Raw genomic sequence first — 16,896 nt, 5'->3', positions numbered from 1 at the left:
AGGCACCCGGGCCTGCTCAGACCCAATGGGGCTGATTCCCAGGCCTGTGTTTTTCCACCCGTCCCCAGCTAGGATGCCACCAGGAGACTGGTTACAAAGAGAAATAACAGATATTAATAATAAATGAGAAAAATGCCTACTAGGCACTAACCTCTAAGCAAGGTATAAAAGACAGCAACACTGTCCTGAACGCCAGGATTTTGGGGGGAGGTGGGAGGAGGTGGGGGTGAAATCTACCCAGAGGTACTCAGGGATCATTCCTGGCAGGGCTCAGGGGACCCTGTGTGGTGCTGGGGATGAACTAGAGTCGGCTTTGTGCAAGCCAAGTACAGTCCTGTCTGTCTCCTTTGAATCACTGCATTTTGGGTGATGTTTTTTTTCTGAGCATAAACTGAAGCCTGCATTTTTTCCATGAAGCCAAGTTGAGGGAAGATGACCTAGCCTAGGACTAGCACTGTCTTCCAGAGTCCTTTTTCATTTACAAGCATAAAACAAGATCAGTTGTGAAGAAGCGCAGAGATCCTACCTAAAACTAGTGAGTTCTTCTTTCACCTGGAATTTTCCTAATTCTGCAAAGACTGTGATGTTACTTTCCCTACCTTGGGGGGAGAAAGGATCAAAAGATTTCAAACAAGTATGGTGCTGCCGAAGTTTAGAAACAGTTTTTAAAATGAAAAAGGAGGATCCAGGGTTGTGCCTCAGCCATAGAGTCGAGTCATCCATCCCCTCACATCTCACATGAGGCAGTTACTGAAAAGAGGTTTTTCTTTTTTTTTTTTTTTCTGTTTGCTTGTTTGGGGGCCACACCCAGCAGTGCTCAGGTACTATTCCTGGCCATGCTCAGAAAACCATATGCAGAGCCAGGGATAGATCAACCCATCAATCTGGTGCAGAGAGATTTAAAGGAGATTTAAATATTCATGTGGGAGTTCCCAAAGCCCTTTAAATTATTTTTTAAATTTGTTCTTTTGATTTGCTTTGTGGACCACATCTGGCTATGTTGGGGGCAGGGGGCGACTCTTGGTTCTGTGCATAGCGGTCAAATTTATTGGTGGTTCAGGTGGCCATGTAATACTTGGGACAAAACGCAAGCTTCTTCCATGCAAGGCCTTGCACTCAGCAGTCTCTAGTCCCCGTAAAAAATAAATAAATAAATAAATAGGAACCACACCAGGACCAGAAGGATAGTACAGTGGGTAGAGAGTTGGCCTTGCATCTAATCCCCGTACCCCATTTGATCCCTTGTGCTCTGCCAGGAGTGATCTCCACGTGCATAGCAAGGAGTAAGCCCTGAGCACTGGTGAGTGTGACAAAGCAAAACAAAAAAAGCAATAAATAATAAAATAAAACAACACCCACCAATGCTGTTTGTCACTTGTTGTCTCTGTGCTTTCGATCAGCACAGAGATCAAATTCAAGGTCTTCCACATGCCTCTACCACTGGAATTCTCTCCCCAGTTCCCAGACTCTGATTTGCCATGGCTTCCTACCCAGTTCTGGGCTGCAGACAGGATGCAAGCACAAGGCTAGAGACTCCAAGAAGGGCCCTCAAAGCATCTGGCCCAATGTGGACTGCCCCTCGGATTGTCCACAGCCTGCGTGAAGCCTTTAGGGAAGCCCTGCCCAGGCCTTACACTTGAGAAGCAGAGAAGCGGAGCCTGAGAAGGGTCCCAGCCCTTACCTGCGAAGTCCATCCTTCCATATCCATGAAAAGGACCGAGTACTCGGGGGCCCTCAAACCACACAATTCGCAGAAGCTACAGTTCAAGGATGTCAACACCTGCAGCCACTGCACAGAGGCGCTGGAACACTCTGCTGCAGAGATCACCACGCCACAGAATGGCAGGCAGGTGGGTGGCCCATCTGGAGAGCCTGGGGCCTACCACTAACAGACACCGTTCTCGGGAGAGGGGGAGAGGACGATTCTGCAAGCATCTGCCCCTAAAAAAATCCAACTGCAGAGAAAGGAGACTGTGGCACTGGGCTGCCAAGATGGTCTTTCGATCAGCACAGAACCCTGGAGGAGGGAGAAGGGACTTGAAACATCAGTTCTGTTGTGGGCCCTGGCTTTGTGCAGCCGGTTCAGGATTGCCATTAGGAGTTCTTGTCTCATGCCACGGCTGTTTTGCAGAGGCCCACCCATACTTATGGCACTCCAAGCAGACACAGAAAGAGCATCTCTCCCCGTGCATATATATGGGTAACATTCTACGACGTAGCAGCACAGGCTCCCATCACTACCGTCACGAGAGCTGAAGTCTTTGGCTCACAGAAGAAAGAGCAAAAGAGGAGAATGCAGGAGAAAAACAGAACAGATGAAAAGAAGTCCACTCTATCTGCCAAGTGAGTTGAGGGACCTGAAGATTCAGAGTGACAAGTAGCTGTTTCTGAATTTTCCTCTCCGGGCTCAAATCTTGCCTACTGCTAGCACCAGACAGACCGCCACCATCCTCGCTCCTACTCACACATGCTACATGGGCTGCCATCAAATAGCTTTTGAGGCTTCAACAGAGTGAGCCCCTAACCCATATCCTGGGATTTATCCCCAACAACCCTTGAAGACAGACAAGTCAGAGCGGTCAACCCCGGCCAGCAGCCTGCCTCCCTGTAGGTCTCCACCCTGGCAGATATCCCAGGCAGTGTGCACTGAAAGCTGGGAGTAAAGGACTCTGAGAAGAAAGGACTCTGGTTACAGGAGCACAGACCATGTTCCTTTTGAGTGGAACTCACACAGTTTGGGTAATGCCTGCCAGATAAACATGGCCAAGTCTCTGACTTGCAATATGAAAGCTAGCTGTTGGATTGTCATCCTGCTAATTTCGTTAACATCACCATGGTAGGGCCAGAGAGTTAGGACAGAGGTTAATACACTTGGGCCATAGGGGCTGGAGCAATAGCACAGCGGGTAGGGCTGTGCACACGGTGGCCGACCTGGGTTCGATTCCCAGCATCCCATATGGTCCTGAGCACCGCCAGGAGTAATTCCTGAGTGCAGAGCCAGGAGTAACCCCTGTGTATCGCCGGGTGTGACTCAAAAAGCAAAAAAAAAAAAAAAAAAAAAAAAAAAAACCACCTGGCCCATAGAGACAGGTTTGAGCCCTGACACGCTGTATGGCCAGGAGTGATCCCTGATTAATAAATAAATAAATAAATAAATAAAAAGTTAGGAGCAATCCCTGAGGAACACGGGGTAAGGCCTCTGAAAGACCTTCCAAAAATTTTGTTATTGTTTTGGTCATGCACATAAGTGATCCCTGAACACCACTGGATGTGGTTAAATCCCCAAATCTTTCCCTCACAGCCCCCCTCCCCCCCCCCCCCCCATTGCTATGTGTAGAACTCCAGGAGCAAGAAACATGTGTTGCATGGCAGACATGCTAGGTTGATCCCTGGCACCACAAAAATAACATAATAGAAACTAATTTTTAAAAATCTGTAAAAACACTATTAGTCAAACTATGGCTGCATTTTTATATTTTGTACGTTGGTCATGTGTGTGTTTGTGCGGGGGGAGGGGGGCTAGGGGATTGGACCACATCCAGCAGTGCTCAGGGCTTAATTCAAGCTCAGGGAACATTACTGGAGAGCTTAGGGAAACACGTGGTTCTGGGAATCAAACTGGGGTTGGCTGCATGCAAGGCGAATGCATTAAACCCTGTACCATCCCCCAGGTCCTACAGGTTGAGATTTAAAATCTAAGTTTTGTTTCATGACGGACCACGGTGTTCTTGTTGGGTGTTAACACATACTGAGTAACTTCTCATTCCCAGGGGTAGCCACCATAAAAAAAAAAGCTCATCTTGGTAAGGATGAAGCCTTTATCTATTCGCATGTAGAGTTAACAAATGTTCATGTAAACACAATTCATTCTTGGGGCATTGAAATGAACAGAGTGGAATTAAAACCAAGTAAATAATGCAGCTGATCAGTCTGCTGCTGTTAAATTTGTTTCATGTCAGGCCTCTCGTACTGGCTTTATATCATTCACGACAAGGGCCTACAGATATTTGCTTGAGCACAAGAAATTCACACTGAAACAATCTATCTTCTACAACGACCATTTACACCCTGCACTCCTGACCTATCTTTCAAGTTGAACTTCAGGGAGTTCAGAACTCCAGCTCTTCAAAGGGGAGAAAAATCCAGAGGAAAGACAGATCTATCTCTCGGTTTGCCAAACTCTGCTCCCTCGAACATCCTGTGTCATTCTAAGTAGGCAGAGAGAGTAAACAGCTGTTACCATGACCTGTCTTAAGTAGCTAGTCCTTCTTCCGGGGTACAACACACTTGGATTTCCTTTTGGAAGACACCCCTTCCCCACTCTTCAGTCTATTGTAATTCGAGGTGTGTTGCGGGGAGGCTCTGTCCCACTAGACCCAGAGATTGGTTGTGACCCAACTGTGCCAACAGCTTATGCATGGAGTATACACTTCTAATTCAGTTAAAGACCTTGAAGTCAAGGACTTTTGCTAGAACCAGTAGGAAAGGGGAATTGTTCTTCTCACAGGGCCTTGCTGAATTGGCAGAGCGATTTAATGTATTCAAGACGCAAGTGTACTCAGTACCCACTTTTCTCCCTGGCTCAACTTCAGTGCCCTCATTCTTGGCATCCTTTCATGGGGAGACTATCTGAATGAAGGTACGAGGACTGTCGGCAGCTCGGAAGCACCCACCCACCCATCCCCACACCCCTCCAACACATAACACATAAGAGATCCAGGTAAGCAAGCCTTCGTGGACTTCTCCACACACCTAGAAACCGGTCAGAAAAATTCCAGAGTAAATTCTATGTTATCCGAATCCAAGTCCGATTCTTGTTATCACATTGAGAATGTTGCTGCCTTTCTCTCTGAGGACTTCTGCGACTTGAACTGTAGCAGTGTGTAGGGGGTAGAGTGAAATGCTGAATGCTATTATTACTAATATTCACTCAAGTCACAGGGTCCGCTATTGGCCTTTGTGCATAATCATGACCAGGGCTCCGGCAGCCGAAACCTCCAGAACCAGCCACCACCATGCTGAGACCACTCTCCGCACACATGAAGGTACCGGCAGAGGAACAAAGGCATGCGGGTCCCGGGACTGAGATCTCCAAGCCTACTCAGATCGGGGCTGAGCATCCTCCACTCAGATCCTCCAAATTCCAGTAGGCGGGGTCACACCCACCAGCTGCCCCCCAGCGCCATGTAATCCCATCAGCGGCCAAGACTCCGAGACTATAAAAACCAGCTCCCGGAAGCGACATCTTATTATCTCATTCCTACTTTGGACAAACTGGCAGGCTACCGAATGTAACCTGCCCACACGGCAGAGTCTGGCAAACTCCCCGTGGCGTACCCAATATGCCAAATACCAGTAACAATGATGGGTCTCATTCTCCTAACTCTGAAAGAGCCTTGAATATGGCACTTTTTTTATTTTTTATAAATCTCAGGGCTAGGACCAAGGAGACATTACTGGGGCCTGCTCGAGGCAATCGACGAATAACAGGATGGTCGTGATCGTGATCGTGATCGTGGAGGAATTCACCTGACATTCTAAACCCTAATGCTAGGAACTTCAAGGACTTCTGGGCAACACATGGGTAGTATCTGCTCTGAATGATAATACTCAGTGATAGGACTAGTCCTAAATGCTAAATGCCTCATCAGAACTGAGCCACACATGGGTTCCTAACGACAGCTCCATTTTAAAAATGAGCAAATTGAGGGACTGGAGACACAGTATATAATAGGTAGGGTGTCTGCCTTACACAGCCGAGTGCAGCGCAAAAAATGAAAAAAAAAAATGAGGCTTACGATGTTATCTCCTGAGGCTCAGAATTAGAAAGTGGCGGGCAGGACTTAAACAAGGCCCTCTACCTCTGACCTTTCTACCGAGAACCAGGCCCTTCCCAGGCCCTCATAGGGAGTAGACTGCTGTCCTGACCATACTTTCTGCTGACTCTGAGTCCCTGGGAGGGAGAGATGGTGAAATCGCTTCCTCCCCGAATCCCTGGGCATAAAGACGATCCACGAGACTCTCTCCTTGAGTGAACTATGCAGGGTTTTCAGGCAGGATTGAGGCTCGCTTATCTGCTGTATGCCCCTGAGGTGGCCCCTTGGGTTCAAGTTGGTTCCAGTCTCCAGAGTGACCAGAGATTCAGCTGGGAAAGAGCCTCAAAACTTGAACACAAAATACTGCTGCCTGGAGCTCCAAACCCTTTCCTCTAGCTAAAGTGCCCATCTCTTTCATCTCTTTTAAAATTAAAAAAGAAAAAAAAATCCTCATGTTTTTAAAAAGCCTCCATCTGGCCATTCGGGGATGCGTTCCAATCCCTTGTGCTCATCCTCAATTTTGCTTTAAAAGAGTTTCAAAGGCCCAGTGACCTTCGGCCTTCAATGGCTAACAAACAGGTTCTGGAAATTCTAGAACCTTAGGGAGTTCAGCCCCAGGTGTTCTACCCTCATCTCAGAACTACAAAGGCTCCAGGGCCTCACCACAGGTGAACAGAGGAGACTGTGGGTCGGGGTCCTGGGCCTTCAGCATAGAAGGAGGCTTTAAGCACAAACAGAGACAGAGGCCTTAGAAGACCCCATCCAGGAAAAATAGATGCATCTAGTCCCTCGGTGCAAAAGGCATTCTCCATGCATAATAATGCCAGTCATATTTGCTCAGGGGACGGCTAGAGGCAGGGATAAGACAAATGTTTACTCTTGGCCTTAATGCACCAAAAAGGTATTAAAGTTTCAGGATACTGCAGGAAGGGAGGAGTAGGAAGTTCCTCCTCCCACCTCCCCATCAGCCTGGGGCCTCTGTTTCCACCGGCAAAGGGCAAAGGGCAAAGGCCCCCTGAGCACATGCTACCTCTGCCCTTTCACTGGGTTAACTGGGTTCACTCAAAGCATTTTTTCACACCTAGATAAAAATGTTAACCACAGACTGAAATCCTCAGGCCATGGGGGTCTTGGAGGGCTGAGGGGGAGAGAATTCAAACCCCAAGTATTGCAGCAATTCCCAGCCAAATCTGATCTCCTGAGCACCCACATGCAGGCCATCTCTGAGGGTCTGGGTGGGTAAGGTTAAAGTGCTTTTTCTAATAGCCTCTCTGAGCACCTGGTCACTGGACTGCTGGGGAAACTGAGGCTCCTGTAGATTCCAGAACTGCTCCCAAGCCACAGGCATTTGGAAACCTAGAGCCAGTCTCCAGCCTGGGCTGATGCACCTCCAAACCCTACAGCCTCTCCACAAAGACTTCAGGGCTGCCCCCCATCCCCGCCCCCCCCCCCCAACACACACCACCACCCCCATCCCACCCCATCCATCTGAAGGTGGACTCAGGTTTCTCAACACACAGGCCAAACAATGGCTGCGATGACCCCTCAAGGTCACTGCCAACCTCCACATTCTAGGGACTGGGAGTATACAGGGCGCTCGCCTTGCATATGGCAACCTGAGTTCAATCCTATATGGTTCCCCATGCACCTCCAGGAGCGATTCCTGAGTGCAGAGTCAGGAGTAACCCCTGAGCACTGCCTGGAGTGTCCAAAAAAAGAAAAAGAGAGAGAAAAGAAAAAAAGAAGTCAACCCCCACCATCTATTTTTGGGACCTCTGAGTTTTGCCCAGGCATCTAACTTCCCAAGCTCAAAGTAGGGCGGAGCCATGGTGGGTGCTGAGCCACGGATGATTCCAGATCTCCCCCGAGAATCCCATTTCTTTCCCTTTTTAACCATCTTTGGGGTGTTTCCCTACCCCCTTCCTCTTGCCCCTCCTTTGAGTGTGTTGCATAGAAACAGAAAGTGCCTCTGTACTGATTACTAGGCACTAATTTACGCTCTTCAGTGGGCGCTGGGCTTGCTGGAGAAACATTAGGAAAAGGTGGGAGGGCTGGATGTGGGGGAGGATTCCAGCAGCTGAGAGGCCTGGAACGTGGCAGATTTTCTCTGAGCCTGAGAACAGCCCAGGGTGGGGGACAACCACCATAACAGATCAGGAAAATTTAGGAGCCAGGCCTCACAAAAATGAACCAAGCTAGTATATAGATTAGATGGATTCATTTTTTTTTTTTCATCAAGAACGCCATGGACCTAAGGCAGTCCAGAAGCTGCCTGAAGGGCTCGAACAGAATGGCAGCTCTAGACTGTGCATGTGAGGTGCTGCTGCTGCTGTGTGTGTGTGTGTGTGTGTGTGTGTGTGTATGTGTGTGTGTTGGTGGGGAGGGGGGTGTCATGAAGAAGTGCATGCTTGGGAAAAAATAACCAACCCACTTGGCTTCTCAGTGAACTGACTGAGGAGGACCACTGTCAGCACACCCCATGTCGAGAGGATGCTTCTTCAGCGTGGGAATACCTCACAGATGTTCTAGAATGACTGAGCGTCCACAGTTCAGACCGGATCATAAATCTAAGTATTCCTCTCCTCCAGGTGACAGCCCTGCACCTCACGGTACTGGCGCGTCACCATCTAAACTGTACTCTGTGGCCCCCACATACACACCTCTTTTCCATTACCCGGGCTCCTCCTCCCTTCTTCTCACTCTCAGAAGCGCACGAGGCAAACCCAGGCAAACGCTTGACTCTCTGACTCCACTTGCATTTTTTTGCTGCTGTGAAACTGTAAGCCTGCAGCAGCCGCCGCTGCTGCTTCAGGAAGGCAATCCTGTCTGTCTCTGCTAGCACAGCCCAGCAGAGAAGGGCTAAGGAGACGAGAGGAGCAAACAGGCCTTGCCCCAGTAGAGACTAGGAAGACTACTGGGTCCCCGACAGGCCGTAATCAGCAGAGGGAGCTTCTAGCAGAGCTGGGGCTCGGGCACTGGACTGGCCCTCGTTCCTTGGAATCAAAGAGGTTTTAGCCTCTTGATTCAGACCTGGAAATGAACCCTTTAGAACCCTTGGAATCCTTAGAAATCTGTCTGAAAGGGTCGGAGGGGGCAGAACTGCTGTCCCTTTTTCTAAGGGAGATTTTTCTTTTTTTCCTTAACAGGATACACAAAGACTGTATCTGGACAATCTCACTCGGGCAAAAAAAAAAAAATGGTTCTTTGGCAGGTGAAAAAGTCCTTAGCCACTGCAGAGGTTTGTGGCCTCCTACGGGGGCATGGCACTAAGCAATTCTACATGATGTCCTTGGCACTCGAATGGCACAAAGGGAGGGCATCTGTGAGGGAGAAACATGCCACGTGTTTCCTCGGGAGAAGAGAAAACACAAGGACGGTAGAAATACGCTCGTCGGCACCGGTGCCACTTGGCCTTGGCTGGCACCAGCTCCTAGATGAACCATCTGATGAAGTGCCCAGACCACATCACTTTGGGGAGCCCTGTGGGAAAGGACTGGGCAGAAAGGCTGGCTCCTGAAAGGTCAAGGCCTGGGCTTCCACTGGTCTGCAGAAAAAGAGAGGGACCGGCTGAGGGGTTGCAGCTTATGAATGACTGCCCAGAGGCTATCTCTGAGCAGGCCCCAAGACCTTGCCATGTCCCTGAACACTGTTTCTGGTGATAACGGAAGCAGATGGCACTTTCTCTTTGCAGAGGATGGTCCCCCAAAGCAGCACTCAGGAGAACGGGGGCCACTCCCAGGTCCAATGGCACTTTCTGAAACCAGGGGAGACGACAAGAACTCCTACAGAGCAGGCGTGGCACACGTATAAGCAAAGAAATGCCAACTTTAGGCACACACAAAGACCCCACCTGAGTCAGAGATGACCAATGATCGACATGCCTACTGCAGTCAAAAATGTATTTTCCAAATTCGGAACCTCACTCCCACAGCAAAGGCTTATCCACACATACCTGCTACCAGATCTTCCCACTACCCCAGAGAAATGCTCCAATAGGGTAAGAGGAAGCACGGGCACTCCTTCTAGGGCTTTCTGAAGCTCCCATCTTTCCTTATTTTACAAGCTCTTTCTTTTCACCTACTGTTCTGCATAGTTGTTTCAAATAAATAAATTCTCCCTGTTAACACAAACGTGGTGGTTAGGGCTTTACTCAGAATCCTATAGCCCGTGGCATTACACTGATTTCAGGTCCCTAAAGTTATGCCTGACATCGGAATAAGGTCTGAGGAATAAGGTCTAAACTCTCTATCACTGGGATATCACCTTCGTGTGACACTATACAATGGGAATTTGGATGTAGTGGCTTCCTTGACCAAAAGATACATTCATGACACTCTCATGACAGCACATAAGAGGCCCTGGGGTACAGGGTGACTGCAACCAGGAAACAGGATCAACTTAACACTGGTTGCATTTTAAAACATGCTCAATGTGGTTTCAGAAGGAGTGCTCCCAGGGGTCTATTTGTTCATCTAAATCACAACGTACTCTGAACTCAGTGACAACTGTTCTGATTTCAGGTGGGCAAAGGAAAGGGCGGGTGGGAGGTATGTGCAGTGGGATCTCTTTGGTGAGAGGGGTGGCATGGGGACTTCGGTGATACATGTATTTGAGAAGTACATACATACAGTGCATGCTAAACCCAGAAATTCCATAATACTATGAATCAACAATAATGCAGTAACTTTCTGTTATGGATTTTGGGCTACACCCACTGGTATTCAGGACCTACTCCTGGCTCTTCTCATGAAGCACTTCTACTGATGCTCAGGGGGACCAGACCGTATGCAATGCAGTGGCTGGGGCCTGAATCCAGATTCCCAGGTCCCCACATTCAAGGCAAGTGGCCTACCTTTCCAGCCTCCAAAGCAATAAAATTTTAAAACAAATAAATGTATTCTTGGTGCTGGAGCAATAGCAGAGCGGGTAAGGCCTTTGCCTTGCATGTGGCCGACCTGGGTTCCATTCCCAGCATCTCATACGGTCCTCTGAGCACTGCCAGCAGTAATTCCTGAATGCAGAGAGAGCCAGGAGTAACCCCTGTGTATCTCAGGGTGTGACCCAAAAAGCAAAACAAACAAACAAAATATACTCTAAAGCACTGAAAAATTGTGGAAATGGGTAAGGGCAGGCAGAGTTGTCATCACACTTTTTTCTTCAGAGTAACAATGGGTCTACTTAGGCTGGACAAATGTACAGGGGTTAGAGTACTTGCAGGCAGCCAATTCCATTTTGAGCCCTGGCACCCCATATGGTCCATCGGAGGGCTCAGAATAAACCCTGATCACTACTATACAGGGCACACTGCACTCCCCCAAAATGGGTCTAATGCTTGAACTTCAGAGACATAGCTCCTAAGACAACTTATTCTGGAGCTCAAGAAATTGAGCATAATAGGACAAAATTAAGTTGCCCGTGGCTGCTTAAGAGAAAGAGTATGCACTCTCTCCTGACCTTGATAACACCCTGTTACACGTCAACTCCAAAATGCAGCATTTCTTGAGGGTTTATCATATATGGAATGCCAGTAGGAACTTCATATACATTATTTTTGCACCAGAACTTGGGAGCCCTATGACAGATCCTGTGGATGGATTAACTGAGGCCCAAACAAAGAAGGGCCTGCAAACCTTCCAATTAATAGAGGGTGGAAAAAGATTAAAATAAGGAACCCTGCCTTTCCAAGGGAAGAACTGGCTCAAGCCAGTTGTTGCCAGTCAGGAATTTGGGCCCACCACTGCCAGGTCTTTCAACCTTTTCCAGAAAAGCCAGAATTCTGGAGTTGTGTTCTGAAATCCTTTGATTTCTCCATATTGGTAACTAATTAAAATTAAAAAAACAAAAACAGAAACGCAAGTCCACCAAGCCAAACAAATTCGCAAAGTCAATTCTCTAGCGGGCCTCCGGGCTGCAAACTCTGAGCTCAAGTAACGTGCCTCAGTCTCCCCAAGTAGAAAAAGAGGCAAGCAACTCAGAACCCAGCTGGGTCCACCTCCAGAACATCGTTCCCCCTGGACGCTGAGCTGTAGCTTCTTTGGGGCACTGAAATCCCTGACAGGCTCCACAGAGGCGGGTCACCGAGAGTGGGGTGAGGGGGTGTGGCTGTCATTTTAGCCCTTTAAATGTACACAGAATGCACATTCCAGTTGTTATCTCTGGCTGGCCTTGGGGATTTAGAACCAGCAAAATAAAAACCACCAGCCGACCCTGTCTGTACCTCACCTCCAGAGACACCGTGATTTGAAGGTTCTCGAAACTTCCAAACCCAAGAGACCTCCTGCAAGTCTCTCAGGTGGTGTCTCATCACACAGCCGCTTTGGTGGGTGGGAGCTCTCTTCAGCAAATACTGACACAAGCTGGGGGGGCGGGATTTTAGTTCAACGGGGTCCTGAGAGAGCCACCCGTCCACCCACACCCCACACCCTCCGACCAACCTAAGCAAGACACCTGCAATCATCCTATCAACGAGCTTCAAAAGACAAACTGCAACACTGAAAACCGGATTAACGTTTCCCTTCATGTTCCACTGTGTCAAAGGGTTCCCTGACACAGCTGAGCTGCCTGGCCTTCTGGAGAATTAAAAAAGCACACGGGTGCACGCACACCGCAACCTAAGCACTCATTTCCGAAAAGGACTGAGGAAATCACTGGGCTGGAAGGGCCAGAGGGGCCAGGGGAATCTTCTCCTTGGAGGCTGACAGGCCTTCCCCACTGCACCCCTTGGGCAGCTCCCTGAAGGAGAACGTGCCTTTGCTCAAGGTGGCTGTGGGTGTTGATGTGAAAAACGCAAGTCCCGGAACATGGCTGACAAGGCCGCCCGCCCAACAGCTGTTGGTGAGTAACACCCTCTGGGTGGCAGACCCCTGCTTCCCCTGGGGTGCCTCCAGAAAGGTCACATCCCCCAATGCACACCCTCACAGATACCAGCTTTAGAAAAGAATGGGCTCTGCTCGGGCAACCGATGCCAAACGTTGCACATATACTATTCCGGGGGGGTAGACCGATGCCAAACCTTGCACATATACTATTCGGGGGGGGGGGGGGGTAGAAAATTCAGCGTCACCCCTCTGCCCTCAACCACCTCCCCACCAGCCGGCACTCTCCAAGGCAAACAAAACCCGAAACGCAGTTTACCAGTTTACGTGGCCTTCAGTTTCAAAAGCGAAGCCAAAGCAAACCCAGCAAGGATCATTTTTTTTTTTTTTTGGAAACCACAGGCCCCGGGGCCTCACCTTGGAAAGCCATCACGCAATTCTATTAAAAAGTGACAGTGCATTTCCAAAGAACAGCCAACAACCTCTTAAACCCGGAGTCAAAGGACGAGGCACTCCTAGGGGGAGGGCGGTTGCAACGGGCCATCCCCCCCAGCGCCCCAGGGCTTCCTTATCAGAACAGCAAAAAAAGGACCTGACTAAAAGATGGTTAGGCCCAAGGCCCAGTGGGAATGCTTTCCAACTTTCTCCAGCGTCTGCTAAACAGAACCAACGGAACTGGCTGACCCCAGTCCAGGGGGCTCTCCGGAAGCCCACCCAGTGCAGAGGTCTTTCTGGCCACTGCACGGGTCTTGGGGCCAGCCTGGCCTGAAGCCCTCGCCTGGGAGTGACCCCTCTCCACGTGGCCTCCAGGAGGTCCGCGCGTTCACGAACAGGCCTCGACCTCGGGCGGGGACCACACCCCCTCCACCTCCTCCTCCTCCTCCTCCTCCTCCTCCTCCTCCTCCTCCTTCTCCTCCTCCTCCTCCTCCACCTGCTGGGCTCCGCGGTGGCGGGGTTAGGAGGATAAAAGAAAAAAAAAAACAGCACCTCGAAAACCGCTCCCAAGGAGAAGAGGAAAAAGAAAAAAAAAAAGCAAACGCTAACTCATGGTGAAGTTCAGCTCACCAACCATCTCTGGATCAAAGTCCTCCGCTCCCTGGAGCAGAGTTATTTTCAAGCTCTCTGGGGACCCTGGGCCAAATCTGAAACCACCGAGGCAGACCCCAAGAAGTAGCAGCAGGCGAGGTGGGGGGTGGAGAGGGGGGGACGGACTAACGAGTCCTTAGTCATCCCTCCACCAGACACTCCAGGCAAAGTGTGTCGCTTCGCCCCGGGTGGCTGCCACTTGGCCGCCCACCCCGCACGGGGAGTCCACGGGAGACACGCGGGTCGCCGCCCCCTCGCGCCTGCCCAGGTGGGGCGTTGCGGGGCGTCCGGGGGCGGGGCACCCCGGGGACTGGGGGGCGCCTCCCAGCCGGGCGGCGGCGGGCGCAGGGGGTTGGCGCGCCGGGTTCTGGCTCCCGCCGGCGCCGGCGGCGGCTGTTCCCCGACGCGGGGAGCACCCGCCAGGTGCGCGCCGGCCAGAGCCGCGCACCCGACGCGGTGCGACTGTCGCCAAGGGCCCCGGCGGCGGCCGGGGTGCCCAGCGCGTCCGCGCCCTCCAGTGCGGCGTCCCCGAGTGGCGCGGCCCGGGCCGAAGGCGATGGGCCTCCCCCCCCCACCCCACGCCCGCATCCCACCCCACCCCCGCACCGCACCGCACCCCAGCGCATCCCCCGGGCGCGGCGCGGGGCCGGAGACGCGGCTGACCTGTGTGCACTCTGTAGTGGGCTTTGAGATGGGAGGATTTGCCGTAGACTTTCCCGCAGCCGCTGTAGGGGCACTTGTGCCTCTTCTCGGAGGCGTGCTTCCCCTTGGCGGCCACTCCGGGGTGGAGGAGGGAGAGCGGGCTGGGCGCGCCGCCAGGATCCTGTCTCTCCTCGGGGCTGTGGGAAGGACTCGACCCAGATTCGGTGGTCACGTCGCTGTCGGATCCCAGGTCCTCATCGGGGCTCTCCAGGCTGTCGCTGCACACCGACGGGGTCTGGTTGGGCCGGTACTTGTTCAGGTCCAGCAAGCTCTTGGCGATGGTGACCAGCGTGCAGTAATCCTTCCAGGTGTCGCCCGGGTCGCCGTGCTCGGCGCTGCGCTCGCGCTCGGGGAGTCGCCGCCGCTCGGCGTCCGGGGCGCCCCCGTGCTCGGGCACCGCGGCGCGGTTGGAGATGGACACCAGGCACTGGGCGGCCACGAAGTCCATGTAGGCGGCCGCGGACATGGTGCGGGCCGAACTTGGCGGCGGCGGCGGCGGCGGCTGCGGAGGTTCGGCTCGCCCTGCCCTGGTCTCGGACGACGACGAGCGCGGCGCGGCGCGGCGCGGCGGCCAAGGGGGCGGGGGCGCGCGGGGCGCTTCCGACTCGCGGGAGAGCCGCGGCGACCTCAGCCCCTCATCTTTTACGTAACCGGCAGCGGCGCCTCCGCACGCAGCATCCACGGCCCCGGGCTCCGCCGCGCCGCCGCCGCCGCCGATCGTGCCCCGCGCCCGGCGCGATCCCCCCCGACGGGCGCGCCGGCCGCTGCGCGCGGGCCCCTTTGGAAAGATGCCACACGTGGCGCTCGCAAGTGGCGGCCACGGCCGACGCCCCCGAGGCGCGGCGAGAGGAAACTGCAAGCGCGGTCCACGCCCTCCGCCGCCTCTCGCCCGTCCCCCCCGCCCCACCACCACCACCGCCACCCCCCACCCCTCCCACCTCCCACCTCCTCTTCCCGGAGCCGAAAGCCGCGCGCAACGCTCAGCCCACCACCCCGACGCGGGGGGTCGCGGCGGCCGTGGCCAGCGCCAGGTCTAGGAGACACTTTTTTTTGCACCCCCGTCCGCGGGCGCCTCCCGAGCCCCGACTCCGGCCGGTCCTCCGCACCGTTCCGGCATTCTCGAGCTCGGGGACAGTTTTGCAGAATCCCATCACGTCACAATCCAAACCCCCTCCCATTGGCCAGCGGGGAGGGTGATTCAACTCTGTTTACTTTCTCCCCCCGCCAGTCAGGAGGGCCTGTCGGTGGAGAGGTGCGTCTGGGACTGCGCGGCGCGGCCAATCCGGCGCTTTCGTCCCGGTGCCTCGTGCTACCACCCACCCGCCCCCTCCGGCGTCGAGCGTGGACGTTTAAAAGGGTCACGGCCCCGAGGCCCGGGAGGAGCGGCGGGTCGGCTCCCCGCGCGCCCCGCGCGCCCCGCGCTCGGGGGGCCGGCGCCCGCCTCCTGGCACGCGCGCGTTCCACCTGGCCGAGCGGTAGGACGCACCTTCCCTAGTCGGTTGCGCTCCTCGCGATCGGAGACAACTTCGGCGCCGCTTGCCCAGCTAGCAAACAGTTAAGTGACTTCCTGCAAACGCTACAGTCCCAGCAACCAGCCTTCCAATGGAAAGTAAGTTGGTTGATGTCACTGACATGGGCTCGGCCAATCAGCTGGGCGTTCCGAACGCCAGCGCTCCACACTTGTGAGCTCCAAGAGCTGTCTGTAGTGAGACCGAACGCAGCCCGTGTCTGTACTTGGCGTTGTTGGTAGTGAAGTTGGTATGTGCAGCAGGGTCGTGGATCTAGTGGATCCACTAGATTCTAGTAGGAATCATAAAGCACCCTAACGGCAGGCCAGTTAACTCCAGAGTAAACACAAGTGGAAAAGCATCGATTCCTTTTTTTTTTTTTCAAATTTTGGATGGAGCACACTTTCAGGACAGACCAAAGAGTTCTTCCATCCGATACATTAACTATGACTAACGCATCTTGAAAAGTGCAGAGCTGACCAAAGTTGTTTTAAACCATAGACCTTCTGTCTCTTCTTTTGAAACGCCTTCATCTGCTAATTTTGAATCTCCCTCACCTCTTAATTTCTCTACTACTCTAGAGCCATGTATCCTAAGTAGTTTAGTTTTGTTTTGAAATTATTGCAACCCACCTTGAAATAAGTGGAGAGACATGATTCCGAATCAATTGTATTCAAACACTCTTGTGGGAAAAATTTATTTTTTAAATTTGGGGGCCACCCCCAGCAATGATCAGGGGTTAATCTTGGCTCTGCAATCAGGAATTACTCCTGGTGATGCTTAAGGACCATTCAGGATGCTGGGGATGGAACATGAAAGGCAAGCGCCCTGCCCACTGTACGATCGATCTCTCCAGCCCCTTTCACCCCCGCCAAAAAACAAACCCCCAATTTTTAACATCATTTCTGCCTCATTTTCTCTGCAAACACCTCCTACCTCATCCTCACCCACTTTTATGCCTGTTAGAAT

The 16,896-nt window shown here is 52.3% G+C and overlaps 1 protein-coding gene across 1 annotated transcript in view; it reads right to left on the bottom strand.

Moving 5' to 3' along the window:
- KLF9 (KLF transcription factor 9) overlaps nucleotides 1-15,250 on the bottom strand; it is a 33,208-nt gene extending 17,958 nt beyond the window's left edge. The window contains exon 1 of the mRNA XM_056118793.1: nucleotides 14,381-15,250. Within this exon, the coding sequence (XP_055974768.1) occupies nucleotides 14,381-14,885 (505 nt within the window). The 5' untranslated portion in view covers nucleotides 14,886-15,250. The remainder of the gene's footprint in view (nucleotides 1-14,380) is intronic.
- Between the last annotated feature and the right edge of the window lie 1,646 nt (nucleotides 15,251-16,896).

The sequence above is a fragment of the Sorex fumeus genome, unplaced genomic scaffold (genome assembly GCF_029834395.1).
Source record: "Sorex fumeus unplaced genomic scaffold, SorFum_2.1 ptg000038l, whole genome shotgun sequence".
Lineage (NCBI taxonomy): Eukaryota > Metazoa > Chordata > Mammalia > Eulipotyphla > Soricidae > Sorex > Sorex fumeus.
The sequence above is the reverse complement of the archived record's forward strand: the minus strand, read 5'-3'. Positions and strand labels throughout refer to the sequence as shown.